The sequence below is a fragment of the Aythya fuligula genome, chromosome 1 (assembly GCF_009819795.1).
Source record: "Aythya fuligula isolate bAytFul2 chromosome 1, bAytFul2.pri, whole genome shotgun sequence".
In the NCBI taxonomy this organism is placed as follows: domain Eukaryota; kingdom Metazoa; phylum Chordata; class Aves; order Anseriformes; family Anatidae; genus Aythya; species Aythya fuligula.
In genome coordinates, this window is record NC_045559.1 from 9,586,951 (window position 1) to 9,611,995 (window position 25,045).

Genomic DNA, 25,045 nt, shown 5'->3' on the forward strand with positions numbered 1-25,045 from the left:
ATTTTCCTGTCTTATTAAACTGTCTTTATCTCAACTCACGGGCTTCACTTTCCATTTCTCTTCCCCGTCCCAGAGAGGGAGGGGGGAGGGTGAGTGAACGGCTGCATGGTGTTTAGCTGCCGGCCGGGTTAAACCACGACAGAGAGGCACCTCAGTATGTCAGATTCCTAAAGAGGGTTTGAGAGATTTCTCCATGCTGGTGCCCTGTAGGTATTTTCCTTCTTACATGCAGGTTGGAGGTGACCCTGACCCAATGTTGTGGAATCAGTGCTCCTGTCATTCCTGTCATATCCATCTTGTCATATCCTGTCATATGTATTCTGGCCATGGCTCTGCCACAGACTCTCCCTCTGAAACAATAACTTCTTTCAAATGGTCATTAAGACACAGGATTGTTCTTATCTAAATATACTAGTCCAAAAACTGGACTTAAAGAGCAAACTTTCCAAAATGAAATTCCTCCACTCTCTTTCACACATTCATTTTATGATAGATTAACTTGTCTTTTGGAGATGTATGGCCTTCTTCACTGAGTATTGAAAGAGCCTAGAAGAAAAGTTTTGATTAGAAGGCCAAATTTTATAATAGCTACTTTATAATAGCTATAATAGATATCTGAGATTAACCCCATGATAATTGTCTTACACTTCATATGACCTGGGTCTTAAAACCCAGGGTCTGAGAAACAGAAATGTCACACAGTGAGTGAAAATGAACAGAAATTTTACTCAAAACATAGAAAACACTGCATAATATTAAACACTCCAATAAACCAAGTCCCAGGAGTTCCAAAATTAATGGATACATTTTTCTCACTCTCTCTGTTCCTAGTTTAGCACAGAAAGGATAATGACCCTACATCTCAAAGCAATGTTTGAAAAAAAATTTAATTGCAATGTTTATGAAGCTTAAAATACGCTAATGAGTCCCAAAGTATTGCCTCAGGGAAAATGAATAATTTCTTCTTCAAAGGAGGGTGCAAATGGTGGAACTAAAAGAAAGCATGAGGTTATACAATATAAAAATATTGATTAGCAATGAATTACACACACACAAAATAGTTGTGCAGTAGCCTTAAAAATAAATAAATAAACAAATAAAATAAAAAAGTGTTATTTTTCTTGAGTTTATTTAACTTGTGAGGGAAGACATTTGCTGACTCTTCATATCTCTTGCTCTGAATTTAATGCCTAGTGCATCTAATAAAAGTTAGTAAAATGAATATCTAGATTTGGATAATATACTTCAGATTAAAGAAACACGAAATATGTTTTATAACTTATTAACTCCTGAGTCATAAAGTGCTTAAAATAAGCTGTGATAAATAAAAGCTCTAAACATGCTTCTAAACATGTCATAAGTGTCTAATAAGTGTCTATCCATGGATTTGGTGAGACTGGGGTACTAGTATAAAGTGGGAGAACTAAGATTTTATACATGATGGAAAAGGAATTCTCTGTATGCAGACCATCACTTGACATATTAAGCACATGACATATTAAACCAACAACAACAAAACACAAGCAAACAATCAAAAACTTTTATGTTTTTAATCTATCCTTTTTAACAGAAATGCTAAGATATTTCTATGTTTATTTTTTATGTAAACTAGGATGAATGTGCGAATTATGTCCGTGTCCTTCACCGATACAACAGAACACATCTCCTGGCTTGTGGAACAGGAGCTTTTGATCCACTCTGTACCTTTATTAGGGTTGGGCACCCATCAGAGGTAAGAAATATCTTTCATAGTAATGACTCTTTAGATTTATATTGCAGCTCTATGGCTAAAAATAAATATTTAAATTCAAGTGCTCAGAGTTCTCATACAAAGCATACAAGAGGTTGTTTTTCCCAATGGAAATGTAATCATCATTCAAAACTAAGTTTGTGACTAGGGGATCTCACTAACAAGGTATATTTTGGAAAATTAAGCAAAGGACTCATCTTTTCATCTTAGAATTTTATACCATTTGAGCTGATACAGCACTTTTTGAAACAGCATCCTTCTTAAATATTTCATTTTTTAGCATAATCTGTTTTTTGGTGTTGTTATTCTGTTTTGTTTTAGGAAATAATGCACCGTATAACAAATATATTTTTAGTTTGATGGCAGATGGAATATCTTAAGCATTTTTTACCAAATTCAGCTTTTAGTGTTGATCGTATTCAACAATGCTGAATGTATTCAGCAATTCCTTAATATTAATTTTAACTGGGTGAAACAATACTACAGAACAGATCGTTAAATGTAGCATAGAATCTATACAATCTGGATCCTTCCTGCCTCAATTATATTAGATCAGAGTTAAAGGATCACCAAATGTACCAATTCCTCATTTTAAATTAGTGTTTAAACCTCCTTAAGTACCTTCTCCTGATTGTATGAAAAAACTTTGTTACTACATGGGGACCACAATGCTGACTGGTTGGACTTTGGACTTGCTTACATCCTGATTCCTTTTATACTTGTTTCCTCCTGCTCCTACATACAGTCAAAAATAAAAATAAAATAAAATAAAATAAAATAAAATAAAATAAAATAAAATAAAATAAAATAAAATAAAATAAAATAAAATAAAATAAAATAAAATAAAATAAAATAAAAAAATAAAATAAAATAAAATAAAATAAAATAAAATAAAATAAAATAAAATAAAATAAAATAAAATAAAATAAAATAAAATAATAGTGAATATATTCTGAAATTCCTTCTAAAAAAAAAGAAAAAGTCTTAGACAGTGTGGAAAGGTATGAATTAAAGGTATAGATTACATTACCAGTTCTGGACCTGCCAGTCCATATGGAAAAAACAAAACTAAAATTCAGCATGAAAATTGGACACTTAGAGCAATCCTTTTGCATATACTTAGTGATGCTGAAGAAAATATTTATTCTACTATAAGGTGAAGCAACCAGTAAGGAATCCCACTGTTTATCCAAGCTGCCCTGAATTTGGAGATTTTCAGTAGGATGTTAAAGAGGCATATGTGATGACTGCTTTTAGGAATCTGACCAGAGATTCCTGGTCATGCAGTTTGAAGATGTGCTGGATAATGGCTTAGTTGTCTCGTGTTTAGTGACATCTCCCAGTAAAGTTGAACATTTTTCATGGAGCTGATGTTAAAACACCATCCAAGAGAGTTCTTGCTTTTTCCAGTGCCATGTACAGGATTTTCAATTTGATTGCAGTTATATTAGTCCACTTCACAGGTAGGTTTAATTTTGTGTATATTATTTATAAAATAACATAAAATGAACAATAATAAAAAAACTTACTGATGATCATAAGAAAAAATAAAGCTTCTAAATAAATATTTACAAGTGTTTTTCTTTCTCTTTCCATATTTTGCAATGTTTGCCAAAATCGTTAAGATATGTTACAAATAATCTGTTGATTTGTATGTATATACAAGGAGAAAAAAATATATTTAATATTTTATGCAGCTGAAATTGGATAAACTGGAAAAAACTCTGCTATATTCTAGAAAATTAAAGCTCAGTTTTGAATTATGTTCTATAAGTTTAAGGCTTACCTTCAATTGTGAAAGAAATATTGCAAATATACCTTATATTTATTTATTTACTTTTGCCTAGTTCCACCCCCCCTGCAATGGAAAGGGACATATTTCACTAGATGAGGGTTGCTCAAAGCCCCGTCCAACCTATCCTTGAACACTTCCTGGGATGGGGAAGTGTATATTAGTAATTAAGTGAAAATACAATGATGATGATGCTAGTGATAATCTTAATGTACATTTTAACTGTATGTTAACATAAATATGTGACTACAGGGGACATTCTTCCTTCCCACCCTAACACACCTGCAGTTATTCCATATCAGAATTACTCACTTTAACACATTATTAATAGACTGATTATTAACACATTATTAATAGACTGATAAAGTCTATTAATAATGTGTTTTCCCTAATTCATTTTCTCACAGATTACAGTTTATGCTCTCCTAACCAATCTGGTTTTATTCCATCTTTTACATCACACTTCAACTGTTATTTCATATGTAGCTGGGAGTTTTGTGCCTTCCATATCGAAGCAGCTATTCTTCAGACTTTTCTCATATATACAGTATTGCTGATTGGTGTATTGGTCAGAACAGCAGGAAAACAAAGAATAGGGGCTAGAGATGATTTAAAATAAGCAGTTGTCTCAAATAAATATTAATAACAGATATAATTTTTATAAAGTCTACTAAATAAGTCAATAAATGTATTTATTTTAGTAATATATATATTTTAATAAGCCTTTCTGTGTAAAAATGTACCCCTTTGACAGATTAAACTAGAACCACATCACCAGAAACAATCTCCAAGGATCCAATCTATGCTGTAAACCTTCATCTGCTGTTAAAATCAGAAGCACTTCAATAGTTACGAATGCAGTACAGGACTTATATTTAAAGCTATTTGATATTCAGAAATACATTGCCTTCTAAAAATGAGGAACAAAATAATGAGCAATTTAAAAAAAAAAAAAAGTGAATTTGCATTTCTTCTTTGGTCCTGTTATGAACCTTGTGTCAGGCTTCCTTGTACAGTTTAAAAGAAGCAATGTCTATATATTTAGGAACACTATTTAAGAATGTATAAGCAACAGACTAATAAAAACAGAAACCAAAAAATAAAAAAAAAAAGAGAGAAACAAGATTTGTATATAAGAATGTGTGGCTCATGATCCTCCCCTTATGTATCACTGTCCTTCCTTTCCTTCTTTTTGTTTATTATTCTCCCTTTTAAAACTGAAGTTCTAAAACTTTACCCACACTGAAGTCATGGGAAAATTACAATTTTTCTGTTTATGTAAACCAACAGGAAACTCTTTTGCTACACTAGTAGCTATAAGGACATAAGTAGCTAGACTAATTTCCATTATCTGAAAAGTTGACCATCAGGATTAAAAAAAGACAGGTGCCATGTGTATGGTAGTTTAAAAATAACATATGGTATGTGCTTGAGTGGGGAAATTGTAATCTTGAAGGATAAGGTTATCATGTAACTGCAGGAAGTAAAGGGACCAGATCTGTCCTCAGAAAATTGCAGTTTAGACTCTGTGGTTCTCTCTGGTGAGAGTACCCTGAGTCAGTAACTTCAATTATTGTCTTGCAGTTTCCTCCACCTCAGCTCTCTTGTCTCTGTCTGACTTTCATGGAAAAGAGAATAACAAATCATTGGCAGCTGCTCCCCAAACACTTTAGGTCCAGCCTATATATAGAACCTAAATATAAATATATATATATATACACAAATATATATATATCCCACAAATAACCTAATCAGGGAATACAGTGATCCTTACACAGCACTACTGGCTCCCAGCCAGCCTCAGATAGAGACCATGACAGCATCGCACTCTCTGCATTTTTCTGAATTTATTTTTAATTACTAAGCACAGTTGTACAAAAACAGTTTGTTCTTTCTTATACATTAATGCATCTATTTCTTCTTTACTACCCAGTTCAGAGCACAATTGAATCACAGAATCACAGAATTTCTAGGTTGGAAGAGACCTCAAGATCATCGAGTCCAACCTCTGACCTAATGCTAACAGTCCCCACTAAACCATATCCCTAAGCTCTACATCTAAACGTCTTTTGAAGACTTCCAGGGATGGTGACTCCGCCACTTCCCTGGGCAGCCTGTTCCAATGCCTAACAACCCTTTCAGTAAAGAAGTTCTTCCTAACATCTAACCTAAAACTCCCCTGGTGCAACTTAAGCCCATTCCCCCTCGTCCTGTCACCAGGCACATGGAAGAACAGACAAACCCCCACCTCGCTAAAGCCTCCCTTGAGGTACCTATAGAGAGCAATAAGGTCGCCCCTGAGCCTCCTCTTCTCCAGGCTGAACAAGCCCAGCTCCCTCAGCCGCTCCTCGTAGGACTTCTTCTCCAGACCCCTCACCAGCTTCGTCACCCTTCTCTGCACACGCTCAAGCACCTCGATGTCCTTCTTGTAGCGAGGGGCCCAAAACTGAACACAGTACTCGAGGTGCGGCCTCACCAGAGCTGAGTACAGGGGGACGATCACCTCCCTAGCCCTGCTGGCCACACTGTTTCTGATACAAGCCAGGATGCCGTTGGCCTTCTTGGCCACCTGAGCACACTGCTGGCTCATATTCAGCCGACTATCCACCATCACTCTCAGGTCCTTCTCTGCCTGGCAGCTCTCCAACCACTCATCTCCCAGCCTGTAGCTCTGCTTGGGGTTATTGTGCCCCAGGTGCAGGACCCGGCACTTGGCCTTGTTGAACTTCATGCAGTTGACCTCAGCCCATCGGTCCAGCCTATCCAGATCCTCCTGCAGAGCCTTCCTACCCTCAAGCAGATCGACACACGCCCATAGCTTGGTGTCATCTGCAAACTTACTGAGGGTGCACTCAATGCCCTCGTCCAGATCATCGATGAAGATATTAAAGAGGACCGGCCCCAGCACCGAGCCCTGGGGGACGCCACTAGTGACTGGCCTCCAACTGGATTTGACTCCATTCACCACAACTCTTTGGGCCTGGCTTTCCAGCCAGTTTCTAACCCAACAAAGCGTGCGCCAGTCCAAGGCAAGAGCAGCCAGTTTCTTGAGGAGAATGCTGTGGGAGACGGTGTCAAAAGCCTTGCTGAAGTCAAGGTAGACCACATCCACAGCCTTTCCCTCGTCCACCCAGCGCGTCACTTTGTCATAGAAGGAGATCAGGTTCGTCAAGCAGGACCTGCCTTTCATAAACCCATGCTGACTGGGCCTGATCGCCTGCTTGCCCTGTAAGTGCTGCGTGATGACTCTCAGGAGGATCTGCTCCATGAGCTTTCCTGGTACTGAGGTCAAACTGACAGGCCTGTAGTTTCTCGGGTCTGCCCTCTGGCCCTTCTTGTAGATGGGCGTCATATTTGCTAGCCGCCAGTCAACTGGGACCTCCCCCGATCAACAGAACTGCTGATAAATGATGGATAGTGGCTTGGCCAGCTCCTCTGCCAGTTCTCTCAGTACCCTTGGGTGGATCCCATCCAGCCCCATCGACTTGTGCACATCCAAGTGCCGTAGCAGGTCACCAACCAGTTCTTTGTGGATAGTGAGGGCCACATCCTACTCCCCATCCCCTTCCACCAGCTCAGGGTACTGGGTATCCAGAGAACAACCGGTATTGCAGCTAAAGACTGAGGCAAAGAAGGCATTGAGCACCTCCGCCTTTTCCTCATCTCTTGTAACTAAGTTTCCCCCCGCATCCAGTAAAGGATGGAGATTCTCCTTAGTCCTCCTTTTTGTGTTGACGTATTTATAGAAACGTTTTTTGTTATCTTTAAAGGCAGTAGCCAGATTGAGCTCCAGATGAGCTTTGGCCTTCCTAATTTTGTCCCTGCACAGCCTCGCCACATCCTTAAAGTCCTCCCTAGTGGCCTGCCCACTTTTCCAAAGATTATAACCCTCTTTTTTCTCCTAAGATCAAGCCACAATTCTCTGTTGAGCCAGGCTGGTCTTCTTCCCCGCCAGCTTGTCTTTGGGCACGTGGGGACAGACCGTTCCTGCGCCATTAAGATTTCCCTCTTGAAGAGAGCCCAGCCTTCCTGGACCCCTCTGCCCTTCAGAACCGCCTCCCAAGGGACTCCACCAACTAGTGTCCTGAGCAGCTCAAAGTCAGCCCTCCAAAAGTCCAATACAGCGGTTTTACTGGTCCCCTTCCTGGCCTCGCCAAGAATAGTGAACTCCACCATTTCGTGGTCACTCTGCCCAAGATAGCTCCCGACAATCACATCCTCCACCAGTCCTTCTCTGTTTGTGAAGAGAAGGTCTAGCAGGGCACCACCCCTGGTAGGTTCACTAACCAGCTGCGTCAGGAAGCTATCTTCCACGCTCTCCAGAAACCTCCTAGACTGCTTTCTCAGGGCTGTGTTGTGCTTCCAGGATATGTCAGGGAAGTTGAAGTCCCCCACGAGTACAAGAGCTGACGATTTCGCAACTTCTGTCAGCTGCCTGTAGAATTCCTCATCCGTCTCCTCATCCTGGTTCGGTGGTCTATAGCAGACCCCGACCAGGACACTAGCCTTGTTGTCCCTGCCGATCCTAACCCAAAGGGACTCGACCTTGTCATTCCCAGCCTCGAGTTCTACAACCTCAAAAGACTCTCTAATATAGAGAGCCACCCCACCACCCCTTCTGTGCCCATCTGGCTTGATAACTTGCTCTCCAGCTACTAGTGATGCTTCCAGGGAACAGAAAACTGATTAAGAAGAGAATTATAATCTTAGGAGGAGACATTACAAGAAAAATATGTCTCTACATAAATATTTGTAATGAAGTGGAATAAAATAACACAACACAACAAAAGAAAATTTGTCCATACCAAAAGCGGTCTTAAAAATATAAGAACATTCCATTCTATGCAGCAGCAAAAACTGCTGCTTTTTTTTGTTTGCTATTTCTTAATAAATAAATAAATAAATAAATAAATCTAGTAAAACTGAGACTTTTTATTTAAGGGGTAAATGCTAGCTTATAATATGTAGTTACTGCATATAAAGAACATTTCTTTATATATAAAAAATATATTAAAATATATAAAATTTTTTCTTTATATATAAAAATATTCATAGTTTTTAAATATATTGAACTTCATTATAAGAAAAATCTCAATTGATTTGTGAAGTAGGTTACTTCTGTAAAGAATCTTTGGGATCTTTTATATTTGACTGTTTCTATACCTTCTTTTAACAATGATACTTTGCAGACCTTTTGGGTTATCAAATGTGGGAGGAAAAAAAAATCATTTTAGCAGACTTCTGTGTATCTACATGCCTAGCTATCAGAGCATATAAAGCATTAAGTCTCCCATATGGAATTATGAACACAGAAGAAATACTTGCTTTGTTGTCTCTACCTTAAATTAAGTGTCCGTATTGCTTTCTGAGCAATACTGACAAGGAAAGATGTAATCCTCTCAGCAAAAGATTGCAGGTTCTTGAATTTTAATGTGCATATTAATAACAGTTAGATATTGTAGACATTTAAGAACTTGATAGAAGGACTGTATTTTCTATAACCTCGGCCCTTGCAATTTACTGAAAAATACAAAGAGAAACAGTGTGGTGGAACAAAATAACCAACTGAGATTCTAGCTCTTGTGTCTCAGTAGTCCCATGTTGCAGGAAAAAATGTATTTTGTTGCTGAATGAATGCTTACATTAAATCATCCATTTCTGAATATCTTTTTGGTAAGAAAATGGAGTATAACAATTCTTCCTTTGGACTGTGATAATATCCCAAAAATGGGTTCATGCTTGTATTCATATTCTACATTATCCTCTATCCTGATTCAATAATTAGCATGCTTTTGTGAGGTGCACTCTGTCTTATGAAAAAGAGTGTTCTTCCTCCAAGTGCATAGTCTTACTATGCAACTACAAATGCATACTTTCTCATCCAAAACAGGTTTGAGTTGTGTCTTGGAGAACACTGGACTCCTGTCAGCAATCAGTGAAGACAAAATATTTTTTTTTTCTCAAAAACAGGCAGAATTTGGTTGATTAATTGGCAGAGCATTATTTCCTGTAACTTACTGAAAATCAGAACCTTTAAGTTTCTAAAAAAAAAACAAAAACAAACAAACAAACAAACAAACAAACAAACAAAACAGTAAAAAATGTCCTTTTCCCCTAATCAGTTTTCCTAAAAAATATTAATCTAAGTTACTATGTGGTAATTGAAATCTTTCACAATAAAGTTATATTAAGATACCTTATATAATGATTCAATTCATCTTTCATGCTTTTAATGGCTTATAGAAATATAGTAGAAGTAGTATCTATAGATCATAATTATAGAGATATCATTACATTTATTTTAAATAATTGAAGTTTTTAATTATTTCAACTAAATATTATTAAATAACTATACTTGAGCATGTTAATCATATACAAAATAAGCAACATTTATTGGATTTGTTGAATTCCACCTCATAATTTTTTTCTACAGCTACAGTCTCATGAAATATATTTTACTAATTCAAATTATTTATAAATTCTATGATACGTAATATACATATACATAACCATTTGAAAAAATAAATGTATGACAGATTAATACAGTTATTTTATTTGAATATTGTTTTAATTGATACTGCTGTGGAAATCCAGGCTGTTGTGGTCACTTTAATAATGTTGCTGCCAGCATTATTACCTTATTACCTATAAAGTTTTTATAGGTATATACATATAATATATATAAATGTAATATATATATAATGTAATATATATACATATATAATATATATATGTATATAATGCAATAATTATTACATTATTACCTATAAATATATTACCTTTCTAAAAATATACAATTATTGTCAATGATAGCAACAAACAGCTTTTGATTTTTTTCTCTCTTTCTAATTGTTTTGATTCTGATGAATGTTGCTTTCCCAAATCTAAACATTTCAACAAATTACCCAATATTTTTCTGCCATTTAGAAGTTACAAATACGGAAAAATTTGACTGCCGATTTTGAAGACAGAACTAAGCTGGAGTTTCCAAAAGAGCATACTCCAACAAAACATAAGGTAATTGCCAGCTGCTCAGTGAGTTCATTATCACTGACTTCATGAAATATTTCCAAATGTCAAAAAGGCCATCCAGATCAGAAAAGGTGGGTTTGTCTATCATCCAAAAAAGAATTTCCTTCATATTATTACAATTAAATTGTGTGTGTGTGTGAACAAAGCAAGAGTCAGAGGCCCTCCAACCTCAGTTTCCCATGATGCACTGAATATGTATCCTTCCCACGTGTTCTGTGAGAACAAAATGAGATAAGTCTTCAAACAAAATATGAAAAAAAGATGAAGGAAAGTAGAGGGAAAAAAAATTACTCTGCTTCAACTCTTGTCAAATCCACTGTTGTCACTCCTGTTGCCTTTGATACCACCAGGAAAAATAAAGTTTTGTAGTAGAAGATGAGTAGATAAGAAGATGAGTCTGTAGGAGAAGATGAGAACAAGAAACGTTTTCCATTATCAGTCAATGTTTCTTCACATCTACTTGCTAGTAAAACAGTTCTGTACTGTTGTAAGTAGCTCAAAATACCCTAGATGAATTATGATGAACCTTAGGTAAATCAGATGAAGATGTCAGACAATATTTTTTTCTTAATGAGCTATCTATTCAGCAGAGCAGCAGGTTCTAGGAGCAGCTTTCAAATGTCCAGACTGCCTTATTAAACATGAAGTAGCTTTAAAAATGTATGGGATTTCTACCAAATACAGATAGTGTATTTGTTGTAATACTCAACCTCCATAGGACCTGCAAAATGAGTGGAAATACCAAAAGAAAACAATTTGCAGAAATAATATCCTACGTTTTTTACAAACTATATGGAGACAATAAGACACAACTGATTTATGGAGACTAAGGTGTATCTGCATGAGAAAAACCAGTTGAGGGAAAGGAAGATGTGGTAAAGAACAGTGCATTAGACGTATCAGCAGAGGAAACTAGGGCTGTTTTGTCTGGACAAAAGGAGGCTGAGGGGAGACCTCATTGCTCTCTATAATTACCTGGAAGGAGGTTGTATTGAGGTGCACATCAGTCTCTTTTCTCATGTGACAGGTGATAGGACACAAGGAATTGGCTTCAAGTTACACCAGGAGAGTTTTAGACTTGGATATCAGAAAAAAAAAGTTCTTCACAGAAAGGATGGATAGGCATTAGAATGGGCTGCCCAGGAAGGGCAGAAATACCACCATCCCTGGGGGTATTTAGGAGATGTGTGATGTGGCACTTAGAGACATAATGGAGTGGTGGACTTGGTAGCATTAGGTAATGGTTGTACTTGATAATGTTAAGGGTCTTTTCCGATGTAAATGATTATATGATTCTATGATCAAGAATTTTTCTTCCAGAACATGCTGTAAATCTTAAATGTGTATGTAGAGCTGGCAGAGTACCTTTTTCAGTGCCTCATATAACTAAGTAAACTGCCTACAGCTGTATTTCTCCACCTCAGAAAGCTGATGGACTAAGTCATCCTTTCCACAAAACACCCTGGTTGTTTCAGGGAACCCACCCTAAATATTTCTAATCTGATGTACTGTTTATTAAGCTCTTTCCTCTTCAATTAGCCTGATGGGATTCTGCTTGTCAGGGAACAACAGCTTTAAATTCCAAGTCTTTTAGGCCTGTTAGAAAGAAACACCCTAAAGTGAAGTAGCAGGTGTACTTGTTTGTAGAACAGTTCATTCAAACTGGAATTTCTCCTGTCTTTCTAATCTGTGTTTCTCTTAATAATTCATTGGATTAGAGGAGTGACATTTGTTTTTCTATATATTCAGAACAAAAATAGGATAGGGTTCAACTGTGCATTATGCTTTCCATTTGCCTTTCAACCCCCAAAAAAATTAAGTAAAATAAGTCCCTCAGTTCTTGCTTTAGCAATTGAAGTGAATTGACATGTAAATTAGAAAGAAATAGCCTTTACAGGAACATGCGAGTATTCCAGTTTAATATCTTAGTTTAATATTTACATGGCAAAATTTTTATGTTCTTGACCAACATTTGGTAAAGTCATCATTATTTCAGATTGTTAAGGAACAAAATTCTATACATATTTATGTCTATTATGTTCAGATATTTTTTCTGATTTATCTTTTTATAATCAAAACAATGATCTGCACAGTTATTCCATCTCCATAGTTTTCCCTATTACCTCATCTCCGCTCTCAGTTTGCATAGGATTAGGGAGGAGGAACATCTGGTTCCACTGATCAAACAGAAGTGGGTGTTGGTCAGTCTTCATTAAATAGAATGTGTGACAAATTCTTGCCCTGAAAATATTTGCTCAGAGACATAGTGTTCCTCTTTGGAAGGATAAAAAGACACCACTTAAATACCCATCCACTAAATCTTAACACAATCTATTTGTGCATTTGAATCTGCAATGCTAATCACTATGAAAATGCTTTCTTATTGAAGTTCTGTGTACCTATAGTTCATGTGAAACTATTAGTTAAGTTGAGTGATCTTTAAACTAATGTCAAGAGTTCATGTACATAAAGTGACATCAAGTAAGCAACTCACTGTCATAGAATTTTTGACCAGAAGGGATCATTATATCATCTAGTCTGAATTGCCACCTCACAGGCTGTTAAATTACATAAAAGCATCCAAAAGCCTCAAATTTCATTTAGATAAAAGGATTTCAGGTTTTAGAAGTGAAATATGTATGTGTTTCAAGAGAGATTAAAATGTTACCTAAACTCAGACAGGAAATGAATTAAATTAATATTATCTCTAAAATCGCAGGAAAAAAAAAAAAAAAAAAAAAAAAAAAAAAAAAAAAACAAAGGTTCTGTGCTGCAACAAGCAAAAAGAAACAAACAAACAAAAAAAAGACCAACACCAACCTTAATCTGAAGAAATATTTCTTACTCAATCCATTTTTTATATATACATCCCTATGAAAATAAACAAGTACTAGATAAGCAACACATGAAAAAGATTTTCTGCACTGATTCAAAGAATACCATCTTCTAAACTGGACAATCTCTGATACTTTTGAGAAAAGATAAACATCCTTTTATGACATGAAAACTTTCCTTTCTAAGCAAAGCTCATGTCTATGTGAGAATTCAAGTTTCTGAGGTACAGTTATAATAATTATCCTTATGAACAGTTACATATGTGAAGCTCAGTAAGTTTAATAAAGAATGGGCAATTCTGTTCTTCCAAATGCTTTGCTTGGAAAGGAATAATTAGTATTGCATAAATAGAAATAAAGGCCTGAAAGGATCACTTGAACATTTTATGTGATCAGTCACACATTGCATGGATGATTTCTCCCAGATAATGAATTAAAGCATATTTAGGAAAATATGTATTGCCATTTTAAATAATCCAAATAATGGTAACTCCACTCTTTCATTGGTGAGCTGTCCTAATATTTAATTGCTTTCTAAGTTAGGAAATTGCCACTTACTCAAGGTTAAATTTATCTAACTTCAACTTCCTGCCGTTTAACCTTGATATGACTGTGATAGCATAGTTGAAAATTCTCTTACTACCATTTCCACATCTTTTCCGTATTTAAGTACCTATACACAGAGATCAAGCCACCTCTTCACTTTTTTGATAAGCTGAATAAATATAGCTCCTCAAATATACTACCACAAGGATTCCTCAGCCATATTTGTGTCCTTCCTGTGAACTCTGCAGTATTTTTACACGTTCTGGAAGTGTGGACACTAGAACTAGACATGGCATTTGATGAGGCAAGGTCACTTCCCTACTTCAGTTTGAGATTCCTCTTTTCACAAATTCAAGTGCTGAGTTCTTGGCACAGCATCACACTGAAAATTCTCATTTTTGTATTCTGCACACTTGACTCAAAGATACTCTCTGGAGCCCAAAGTTATTCCAGTTAATTTTACACATTTAGTTGAGACAAATAATTAGTAGTCACATATAAGAAGGTAAATGAAGAGATTTCCAGAGATGCTTGTTACGTTTAGCTGTAAAAAGGCACTTATCATATCCAAGATCCCAAATAATAGTAGTTGAAGTAGTTGAAGGTAGCTTGACTGAATGAAGATCTGAGCCTTCACTTTTTAGGGAATTCTTAAGTAAAATCTTATGATATAAACTGTTGTCCTTTTTCCAAGATATACCGCTTTGGATATGGTTGTGTTAAAATATATTTTGTCATCTTCTGACCTTTGTGTTTAGAGTATTCCATAACCTGAACACACTCAGAGCACTTATTAACATTTTCTCTTAGTAGTTATGCCTGATGAGTCTTTTTGTATCATCCGTAAACTTCACCATTAAAGAAGTAATATATTTGTTTAAATCAATGCTAAATTAAAATAAATAAATATATAGATAAATAAATATATAAATAAATAAATAATAAAAATAATATATATAAAAAATCAGCTTTCTATAAAAACAAAACGAAACAAAAACTAAGGAAAACCTTCAGGAAAGGAGGATTCATCAATGCGTACCTAATAACAACTATACTTTATTATAAATAAGCAGTTAATTCCTTAATAATTCCACAATGCACATTGTTTCATCAAATAGCTATGTAGTTAAGTCAAATGCCACAGAGAAAACCAAGTATTCTATATCAGCACAGTTGTTGTAAGACTGTCTTATCAGTCAGTCTTACACATTGTAACAGAGAACAGGTTCGTTCGACAGTACTCCTTATCCATAAAATGGGGTGAGTGACTTTTGGGCACTATCTAAATATGTCTATATCTGAAATTTAAATTTAATTTGGCAGATCGGTAGAGATTATGATTTGATCACCCATATGAAATGAATTGTCCAGTGTATTAAGCCTGTCTTTTAGAAGATTAAAGACAGATGGTCAGGAGAGAATGAATCACTACAGAGGTATAATGTTATTAACCCAAAGAGAAAGAAATATTCCACCTGTGTGGTAATCTGATTGGGATAGGTAAAACATTCCAGTCCTCATCATACCAATTTTTAGATTCTGCCACCTTTATTTATCATAGAAAGTATTTTTCAAAGAGAGGGTACCTTATGTATTCTATGGCATTATTTGAGGAGTGGAGGTACTACACGATAAGGTGTTAGTAATCATAATTAAAACCAGCAAAAATTGAACAATGACAGGATTTAGATAATACAGGTTTATAAAATACACTTTTAATACTCAATAATTCTTATATAATTTCAGAATGATTTTTTTTTTGTTATTTTTTCTTGATCTATCAATATATATATATATTCTAGATTATAAAGTAAACTAAAAAGAAATATTTCTTGCAGTTCATTTGTGTCTTCAAGAGCAAATAGCTGGAGGCTCCTCAGGCAGTGGATCCAATCCTTTGTCCTTTCTTCCAGAAAGCCCATTTTGGCATGCCTTTCTGTAGCTCTGTGGAAGGACTATTAGCTATCTAAGGCTCCCTTAGTCAGAGAGCACTTCCCCAGAGTGTCTCTTTCTTTCTGAAATGCAGTTAAATGTAATCATTGTCTTCTCTGTGCCTAATGCATCTATTCCTCCATTCATCATCAAATCCTGTAATCTAGCCTCAAACTACAGAGCTGTATCTTTTGCTTTTTCATGACTTTTCTCCCCTAATTGTTATGATGACAATCATCAGATAAAAATACTTTTATCTTGCATTTGCTCTGGTGTGACCCTCACAGTCTCAAGACAAGTTTAGACTGTCAAAATCAAGAAAAATTGAAACTCTTGGCTGCCCTTGCTCTGTTCTGTGTAAATACAGAGCAGTTCCTCACTAAACTTCCTTTGCTTATGTGCATAGTTTTTGTACACTCTGTAGCTCTTCTTTCTCCTGGTCATAAGACTATATCTCCATATACAAATATTTAAATATTTTTATTCTAGAGATTCTTTATGGGGTCTCTGGAACTTTCATATATACCAACCATAATACTACTGCAATATAATTATAATTATTGTTGGCAATGGTCCTATATACCATAAAACTTTAATGAGTTCATCTTTGTTAAGTTAAGGTTTTGTAAAAGTGTGTCCCCTAAAATTCTGATGAATTCAATCACTTCTGCATAACTCTGATCAGCCAAGGACCCATGATTTCTATATGCAGTTTTTTCTTTTGCCGGAGTATTTCACATGAACTAACTCAGAGAAGTATATTATTTCTGTTACTTTAGGCCAGATATTTTGACAGAAGTCACATATTTCTAATCCTTCAGCAAACCCAGATAGCAGTCTGACGCAGCTACAGATTTTAAACATGTATTTTCACTGGTGCCTGAAGTATATTAATCATTTGAATGTAGAATAAAAGGAGTTGACCTGAAAAATACATTTGATTTTTTAAGGAGGATTTAATGTCTGTAATATTTTATGCACTCTTGTACCATAGGATTGTCGTGGTTCCGCTCGAGTGGATAGCCGAGCTCCACCACAGCCGCTCTCTCACTCCCCCTCCTCAAAGAGGAATGGGGAGAAAATATGTGAAAAAGGCTCAAAGGTTGAGATAAGGATGAGAAAATCACTTAGTAATTATTGTAACGGGCAAAACAGACTCGGCATAAGGAGATAGTAAGATTTATTGCCTATTACTAACAAGCTAGAGAAGTGAGAAACAAAGGAAAGAAACCAAAATCACCTTCCCTCCCATCCACCCTCTTCCACTTCCTCCCCCTGAGCGGCGCAGGGGAACTGGGGACTGGGGGTCATGGTGAGTCTACAGTGCTTCTTCTCTGCCACTTCTTCTCGGTCACTCTCGTCCCCTGTGCTGTGGGGTCCCACCCACGGGATGCAGTCCTTGATGAACTGATCTGACGTGAGCTTCCCACAGGCAGCAGCTCTTCCAGAGCTGCTCCAGATATGGGTCCGTACCACGGGGTCCATCCCTCAGGAGAAAACTGCTACAACCTGGCTCCCCCACGGGCAGCAGCTCCTGCCAGGTCACCTGCTCCTGCGTGGGCTCCTCTACATGGGCTACAAGTCCGGCCCGGAATCTGCTCCGGCAGCGGTCTTCCACAGGCGGCAGCCTCCATCAGTGCAGGGCCACCTGCTCCACCATGGTCTCCTCCACAGGCTGCAGTGTGGAACCCTGCTCCACCATGGTACTCCAAGGGCTGCAGTGGAACATCCTGCTTAAACCCACATAAACCCACTACAAGGATGATTGATCTTTTCAGTATGTCACTGAAGAGTAAGAGGATTGAAAACAGATCCTGAGAAGAAATACAACCCCCCCCCCCAAAAAAAAAAAAAAAAAAATCTCAATTATGTCAAATAGAGGAGATCTAAATTCAAATGGCTCTTTGAGAACCCTAGCCTTATTATTTAATCCGTATTTGGATCAGAAAATAACCATTGAATAAACATGGAAGGCATAATTTTCAAATTTAGTAATCCTCTGACAACAGGCAGAACTATTCTTTTGCCAGTGCTTTTGCCAGATACTTTTGAAAATTAACATTTGGAATTTTTTTAGAAGACCTTACATCATGAAATATAAGGTATTTTTTCACTTCTGGAGCATCCTAGTTGTTCACTTAAATAGCCTAGCAATTGGACTTATAAACTCCAATTATTGTCTTATAAATTGGTCTTATAAACTCCAATTAGTTTTCTACTGGTTTTAGAATTTTAACTTTTTAATGAGTCTCTTGGATTTATACAAATCAGGCATCCATCTAATATTTGGGACTCTAATTATCAGAAACTGCTAATACAAGCTTTTCTTATTGTCTAAGTGTGGGCTACAATACAAAAAGGATATATGATGTAAGTCTTTTCAAGTCTGATTCAATAAATATCTTCCGTTGTTATTCAAAGAAAAGAGATAGTGTTTATCTCTTTTACCAGTGAGGTAAAATGTGATGAGGAAGACATACAGATCATTATGGACATACAGGTCATTATGGAGTCAGAATTCGGTTTGGAGACCTGCATTTGAATTATATTTTCTTCTGATTTATTGAAAAGTTTTGTGATTTTTCAGATTTTTTTATTTTTTTTTTTTTAATGGTGAAGTCAAGGTTCATCTTTCCTAGATGTGTATTTGTACTAAAAATGTTATAGTGCAAAAAAGAATTAAATCAATATGAGGTTTATTCTGTGGTCAAAAATATATTCTTTTAGTGACTAGATTTTCATTTCTCACATGAGAAAAAAATCCAGTTACATCAGTGAAGACAAATCTTATATTTGATTAACGTTAATGTAAGTTCATTTTTCCTTAGTTTAGGTCATGTGAGTGTGTATGGGTGCATATAAACATGCAAAATGCCAGACTTTAAAGGTATAATGTTACATTAAACCAGAATTAAAAATTATATGAATAAATGAGAAAGTGCATATGAGCATCAAATACTTTATTTGTTTATAAATAGCATATTTGCTATTTTGAATACCTTGAAATTCTATTCTCCACAGAATAAAGTTTGTTACTGACTTGGAGACTTCATAAATTACATTAATTCCCATGGAGCTTAGAGCAGTCAATAGAGCTGCAATGTTGTCCCATTGGATACCAAACTTGGTGAAGTTCTTAAATCACGTTTTCCGATGTGTTACTTTATTGTTTTGTTTCTTTGTTTTTAAAACAGTATTAGAACACAATGACTGTATAGAATGGGTGAATCCAAGAATGATATCCATTATTTTGTGACAAGGGTCTCAGTGTAATTGTCATAAAGATAATATATAAATGCAAGTAAAAAAGGCAAAACTGCAGTGGACCTTAATGGAAGTACTGTGTGAGAGAGTACTTCCCAAATCAGAGTTAATCTGCCAGCTCTTGTGCACCAGTGTACACAGATGCCATGAAAGCTTCTGAACATGCTTCCTGCACAGTAGAATGGTGAAGAACCCCGCAGGATCCCTCTCCTTAACATACCCCCTCCATTTGCAGCTCTCCTTTTTGCTCTGGGCTTCAGAGCCCAAATCCAATGACACTTGTTGAAATCCCACTTTACCAGGTCATTCAGTCAGTGAGTCCATTAGCACGTTCTTCCCTCATGAAGTCAGTGTGTCCCAATGTGTACTGTCCTATCCCAACAGTTTTTCTTCCTCAATCAGAACCCTATAATTAAATAAGATCAATCTTTAATGTTTATTCTCCCTTTATTTTCCATATTAAAAAAAAAAAAAAAAGTTTTTCATTCTTTCTCACAAGCAATGCATCCCTACTTTACAGTTTCACCATTCAACACTGTTTGCAGGTGAACCTTCATAGTTTTTATTAGTTTTGTTTTAAAAAGTTTCAAATTATATGGCCCCTAGAATATGAAACACAACAAATAGCTCTTGCATGAAATGCCATTCATACTCTAAGGTCATGTAATTATGGGCTCATTAGTACTAAGAATGAATTTTGTGCAGTGAGTTATAGTGATAGTAAGTAACATATCCAATGTTAAGAACTGTATTCACAAAAAAATGTATAAAAATCTGACTGTCAAAATACTTTAAATATGATTTACCATCCTGCAATATATATATATATATATATATATATATATATATATATAATATAATGATAATAACAATAAAAAGGCAAATGTCTCCTGGAGAGCAGACTTTGGTTTTACACTTTGCAAGTACTCATATACAGTTACGAATGTAATTAAAGGTTCTGAAATTGTTTAAATTTCCTTCAAAAATGGCACTGTGGTATGTTTTACTTTTTTTGTTTCCTGGAAAATATTAACAATTAAGAGTGAAACAGAAATCCACTTCCTGAAAATCAAATTATTTTTTCTCATAAAAATTGTATCATAGGAAATCCCAAACAAAGCCTCTATATTTTTAAGCCCCTGATTTAGTCAAAACATACAGACATTGCATTAAAGCTGAGAATAGGCTTAGGTACTTTGCTGAATAGCAGTGGAAGAAAGCATATGTTTTAAATTAATCACATGCATAAATGCTGTCTTGAACCAGAGCAAAGCTGCACTCGGCATGAAAGAAAGCAATTTTCTGCTACAAAAGTTAAATACAATCTTTAAATTTTAATGTCTCTGATTGACCTTTTCTTTCATTATTACTTATAACCAACATTCTTCTTCATTGTCTAAAATTATCAATTCATATAAAGTTAATGGTAAAATGCTTGTCACCCTTGGAAATATCTTCTATCCTTTTAAACTACAAAATTATTTTAAAGGTGTATAAGTTTTTCTGAGTCACAGTTATCATAAATCAAACCCAGAGCACCATTTTTGTCCAAACTACATGAAGAAATTAGTAATTCCACTCCCAGTCCTACATATATTTTTTTGCATGACTTTTATCCTAACCACTGAGGAGTGCCCATGAAATAAGTTGTGATGTTAAATTGCTGTGTTGGATAATCTTTGAGGAAACTGTCAGTTTTCTTCTGACATTTCTCAAAGTATTCCAATGTCACAAACAGCAAGGAGGGTTAGAATTATGGTATTAGCCTTCAAAGCCAGTTATTAATGTGTAACGCTTATTTCATTTAAATTGGCATCCTGTGGAAGCTGACACATTTAACACCTGATCTTCAGTTACTTGCTTCAGTAATGGGAATAACTTATTGCCACCACGGAATATTTGGTATGCTGTCCTAAAACATAAAAGTGGAAAATCTCTCCTGCAGAAATCCCTGCTTACATTTTGTAGTGACTTTTCAGACAGTTTCATGCATCTGAAAGCATTTATTAGATGTGCATCCTGTTTTGTATCAAGACTGATGAGATTCATTTAAAAACTTTTCCAAGTTACATTGAAATTCAAACTTTTGTTTACTTTTACTGTTAGCAAGGGTTTATATATTTAAGTTATAATCCTTATTCAGAAATTCCAGCTGTTAAAATATAGATAATGAAGGGACATTATGTATGCTGCCTAATGTTTTCATTCATGGTTATACTGTTAGCTGTATTAAACACGTATATGTCATGAGTGTTAAAAGAGATGGGCTTATCTTCACCATTGATTTTTCTAATTCTCAGGTGAATGGTTAACTATGTTAGTAACTTTTCATTGTCATACTATACTTTGGAGTACAGTGACACAAAATCTTTCCACATCTTCTGGAAGAATCCCACAATGCCCCAAGTCTCAATGGTCTGTATGAGTGGAGTTTTACCAGGAGAAGATCTGAATATGAAATCTGATTTATGATAAACAAGTGAGATCACATATTGTCCAGGGAAATTTCATTTTGTTCCCTCTGTAGGATGACATATGGACCTTACAGTATAAACCACAAGATATAAATAACAAAACTTCTACAAATATTGATTCAAAATATTTTTGTTTCCATCCTGTATCACTTTACGTGAGTATGTTTCCTCAATAAGTTACAATATTATTTCTTTTTCCTATCATTGGCAAGTCCATTTTTCTTTTATTGTGGAAAAAACAAATGTTTTTTTTTAAAAAACAAAGTATTAAGACTATGAAATTATATTAAATTTGAAGCTCTGAATTTATCTCTTCTTTTACATCTACAACAACTTCTTTTTCTTTATTAAGCTGATCCATTGACGAATACTTTAGCTAAGGTCCCAGAAGGTTAGCTTTCTCATGAGTAACTTTATTTTTAATACCTGATTAGAGGATAAATAAAATCAGACATTCATTTATATGATATTTTATGAAAATTATGAATTCCTTGTCCCTTTGTGTAATTTCAGAATTTTTTTCTTTCCCTTCCTGAGTTCTTCTTGCTATTCTTTTTCTACTGTTGACCCAAAATATTATGGTATTTAATTTAAAAATAAATAAATAAATACATAAATAAAAAGGTATGTATGTAATGTCTGAAAAGTGTGGAATGGGGTTGAGAATTCCACACACAGAGATTTTTCTTCATTGTTTGACATTTACCCAAGAGCAGGGTGGGAATAGTTACTACTGATGCACAATTGTAGCTGATAAAGTATTCTTGCAACACTGCTCTCTACCCAGAATGCTTATATTTTTGCTGCATCAGCTTTAACATCAGGCACAACTGTAGGTAATCTGCCAGGTTTCATCAGCAAAGGAGCTTCTGGAGATGTAAGATGCTGAGTGTCTTGTTACTTCATGGGCTTTAGGACTGTTACGAGCTTTTGTGGGGTTTCTGCTTGTTATTTTTATTTTGGGGTGGCTTTTTCACTCCAAGTAGATAAGAAACAGATGTTTTATTTTCCAGACCTACATTCTGGGTTACACTCCATTTTTATGGAAACTCTCCAACTAATGGAATTCTTACATTCTGACCAGAAGTTGCAGAAAAAAAATAAAAATGAAAAAATCATGTATTATTTAGACAGATGGGAATGAAAGATCGGTACAACAATATGAAATACATAGAGGTATTCCATTAATCATCCAGGAGTAAGCACTAACAGCTCCCCAACTTTCCCACTTTCCTTATTTTATTTTATTGTATTTTTTAATTATCTTATTAGTTTTCCATCATATGCAATGGTTAGTATCTCTCCTGAACCTTTTCTACTTGTACATATTTTATGTTTCTTTTAGGAAAACTTAACTGCCATGAACAGTTAGGAGCATAACTTCTCTATTTAAAGAGAAGGGAATATTAGTTTTGCTTGGGAAGAAAAATTTATAGGTTTTAGAGTTGGATGGGTGGACACAAGAAGGTGACCTGAATGGAGAGGGAAGCATGAAGCATTAGACAAAGCAGACACATAATCAAGTTTCTGTGTCTCTCAAAAACACAACTTTCTAGGGACTGAGACACAAGCACTATAACACCTTCCCACAGATTCTCCCCAAATAAAAAAAAAAAAATGTAACTAACAGTAGAAAAAAAAAAAGAACTGTTATAATGTCAAGGACTAAAAGATCATAAAACTGTACAAGGACTATCAGGACACAGTATGAAAAGGGGAAAAAAAAAAAAAAAAAAAAAAAGTGTAACATTTTTTATTTATTTTTATTTTGTCCAGTGTAGATACACTGAGATTTTTTTTTTTCCCTTATGAAATACTGAATTATTCTAATTTGCAGTCTAATAAAATCTGACTTTTATCATTAAAAAGCTCCCCGACCTCTTTGGGCAAGATCCAGGGAGAGATCCAAGTAGATCCACATCAGAGTTCTGGGGGATTTGGAGGTCCTGCCATTATTTTACGTCATGGAGGTGATTTTATGCCTTAAAAATATTATATTAGCAACCTGAATCTGAGGTTAGTTTACTGAATAGGTAGATTGAATTTATTTGATATGCTTATATAATCTGTATTTCATTAACCTTTTGAATAAAACTTATTTCAAACTGGAACTACTAGACTATTATAATGTTTCTTAGTTACACACTTGATGGCTGAGTGGCTTATAGATGAGCTTTCTCTCTGTTTCACTTTTACTCTCCACACAGGGTTTTGTAATAATTTTTGTTGTTTTTTAATTATTTTTTTTAAAGGTGATGACTGTCACTTGATAATTTCATCAGACAGCAGTATTTATTCGACTCTTCTGAGAAAGATAAGACAAAAGTAGCATTTCAAATGAAAATTTGAGTTGTAATTTTCAGCCTTCAAAGCCTTATACAAACAAAAATTAACGAAGTTGCCTATACTCTTCTTATGCTGATATTCTGTTAAATTTACTCTAGAAATCACATCTGCTCTGAAAACTATAACTGTGGATTCATTCCTAAACATACTTTTAGGAAGAATATATATAAACATCTCAAAGCTACCAACAGAAGATAACACAGCATGATATATTTTACTACTGGAAAAAAAAAAATGTTTAAAGAAAGAAAATACATTCCATGGCTAGATATCTATCTAATGTTTAGGTGATTTGGAGAAAAGATAGAGGAATCTTACCTCCTTACTCCCATAGAAATGAAACAAGTAAAATTTTACTACATATTTTAATGACTTCTTTGGGCAGTGAGAACACAATGGTGATTTGTAGAAACCCAGATAATTTTTACAAGTATATCAGTGAGCAACAGTAATTGCATTTACTCCCTAATGAATTCAATTCAGAACAAAGGTATAACAAAGTTAAAGTTGGTCTCTGAGGATTTTTTATTTGCCTGCAGGGCTTATGCTGTTTTCTGTGATTTTTTTTTAAAGGATCATCTGTTTCAACTGGAATCGCACAAATTTGAGAGAGGACGAGGCAGGTGCCCTTTTGACCCCAGTTCTTCCTTCACCTCCATCTTAATTGGTAATGATCTTTATGTCACAACCTTCACAATCCTGTCAATCATTCATTCTGAGTCTCTTTCTTCAGCACACTGAAGGTGTTGTCAATCTTTCATTGTAAACTTCCACATGTCATACTTAATCTTCATACTTAATCCAGTGTCGCCCACACTAATATTACATCCTAGGCAGCATTAACTTCAGCAAGAGTGCCTCACTGAAGTAAGTAGATGCTATGTGACATGCACCATCTTGAAAAGGTAAATGATTGTTGCATAATTTTGAAAATAATAATTTCCTGTTTTACTTCAAAGCAAAGCAATATGCCTAGATTAATCTTTTACAATGGTGATGCAAATATGCAAACCTAACCATTTTTCTTCTTTTCAGATGTAATCTGAATAACAGACATCTTGTAAAAATGTGAATT

The 25,045-nt window shown here is 35.2% G+C and overlaps 1 protein-coding gene across 1 annotated transcript in view; it reads left to right on the forward strand.

Annotated features, from left to right (window-relative positions):
• SEMA3E (semaphorin 3E) overlaps nt 1-25,045 on the forward strand; it is a 75,769-nt gene that overhangs the window by 12,049 nt on the left and 38,675 nt on the right. Inside the window, exons 3-5 of the mRNA XM_032197087.1 lie at nt 1,613-1,732; nt 10,470-10,559; nt 24,544-24,637. Of these exons, the coding sequence (XP_032052978.1) occupies nt 1,613-1,732; nt 10,470-10,559; nt 24,544-24,637 (304 nt within the window). The remainder of the gene's footprint in view (nt 1-1,612; nt 1,733-10,469; nt 10,560-24,543; nt 24,638-25,045) is intronic.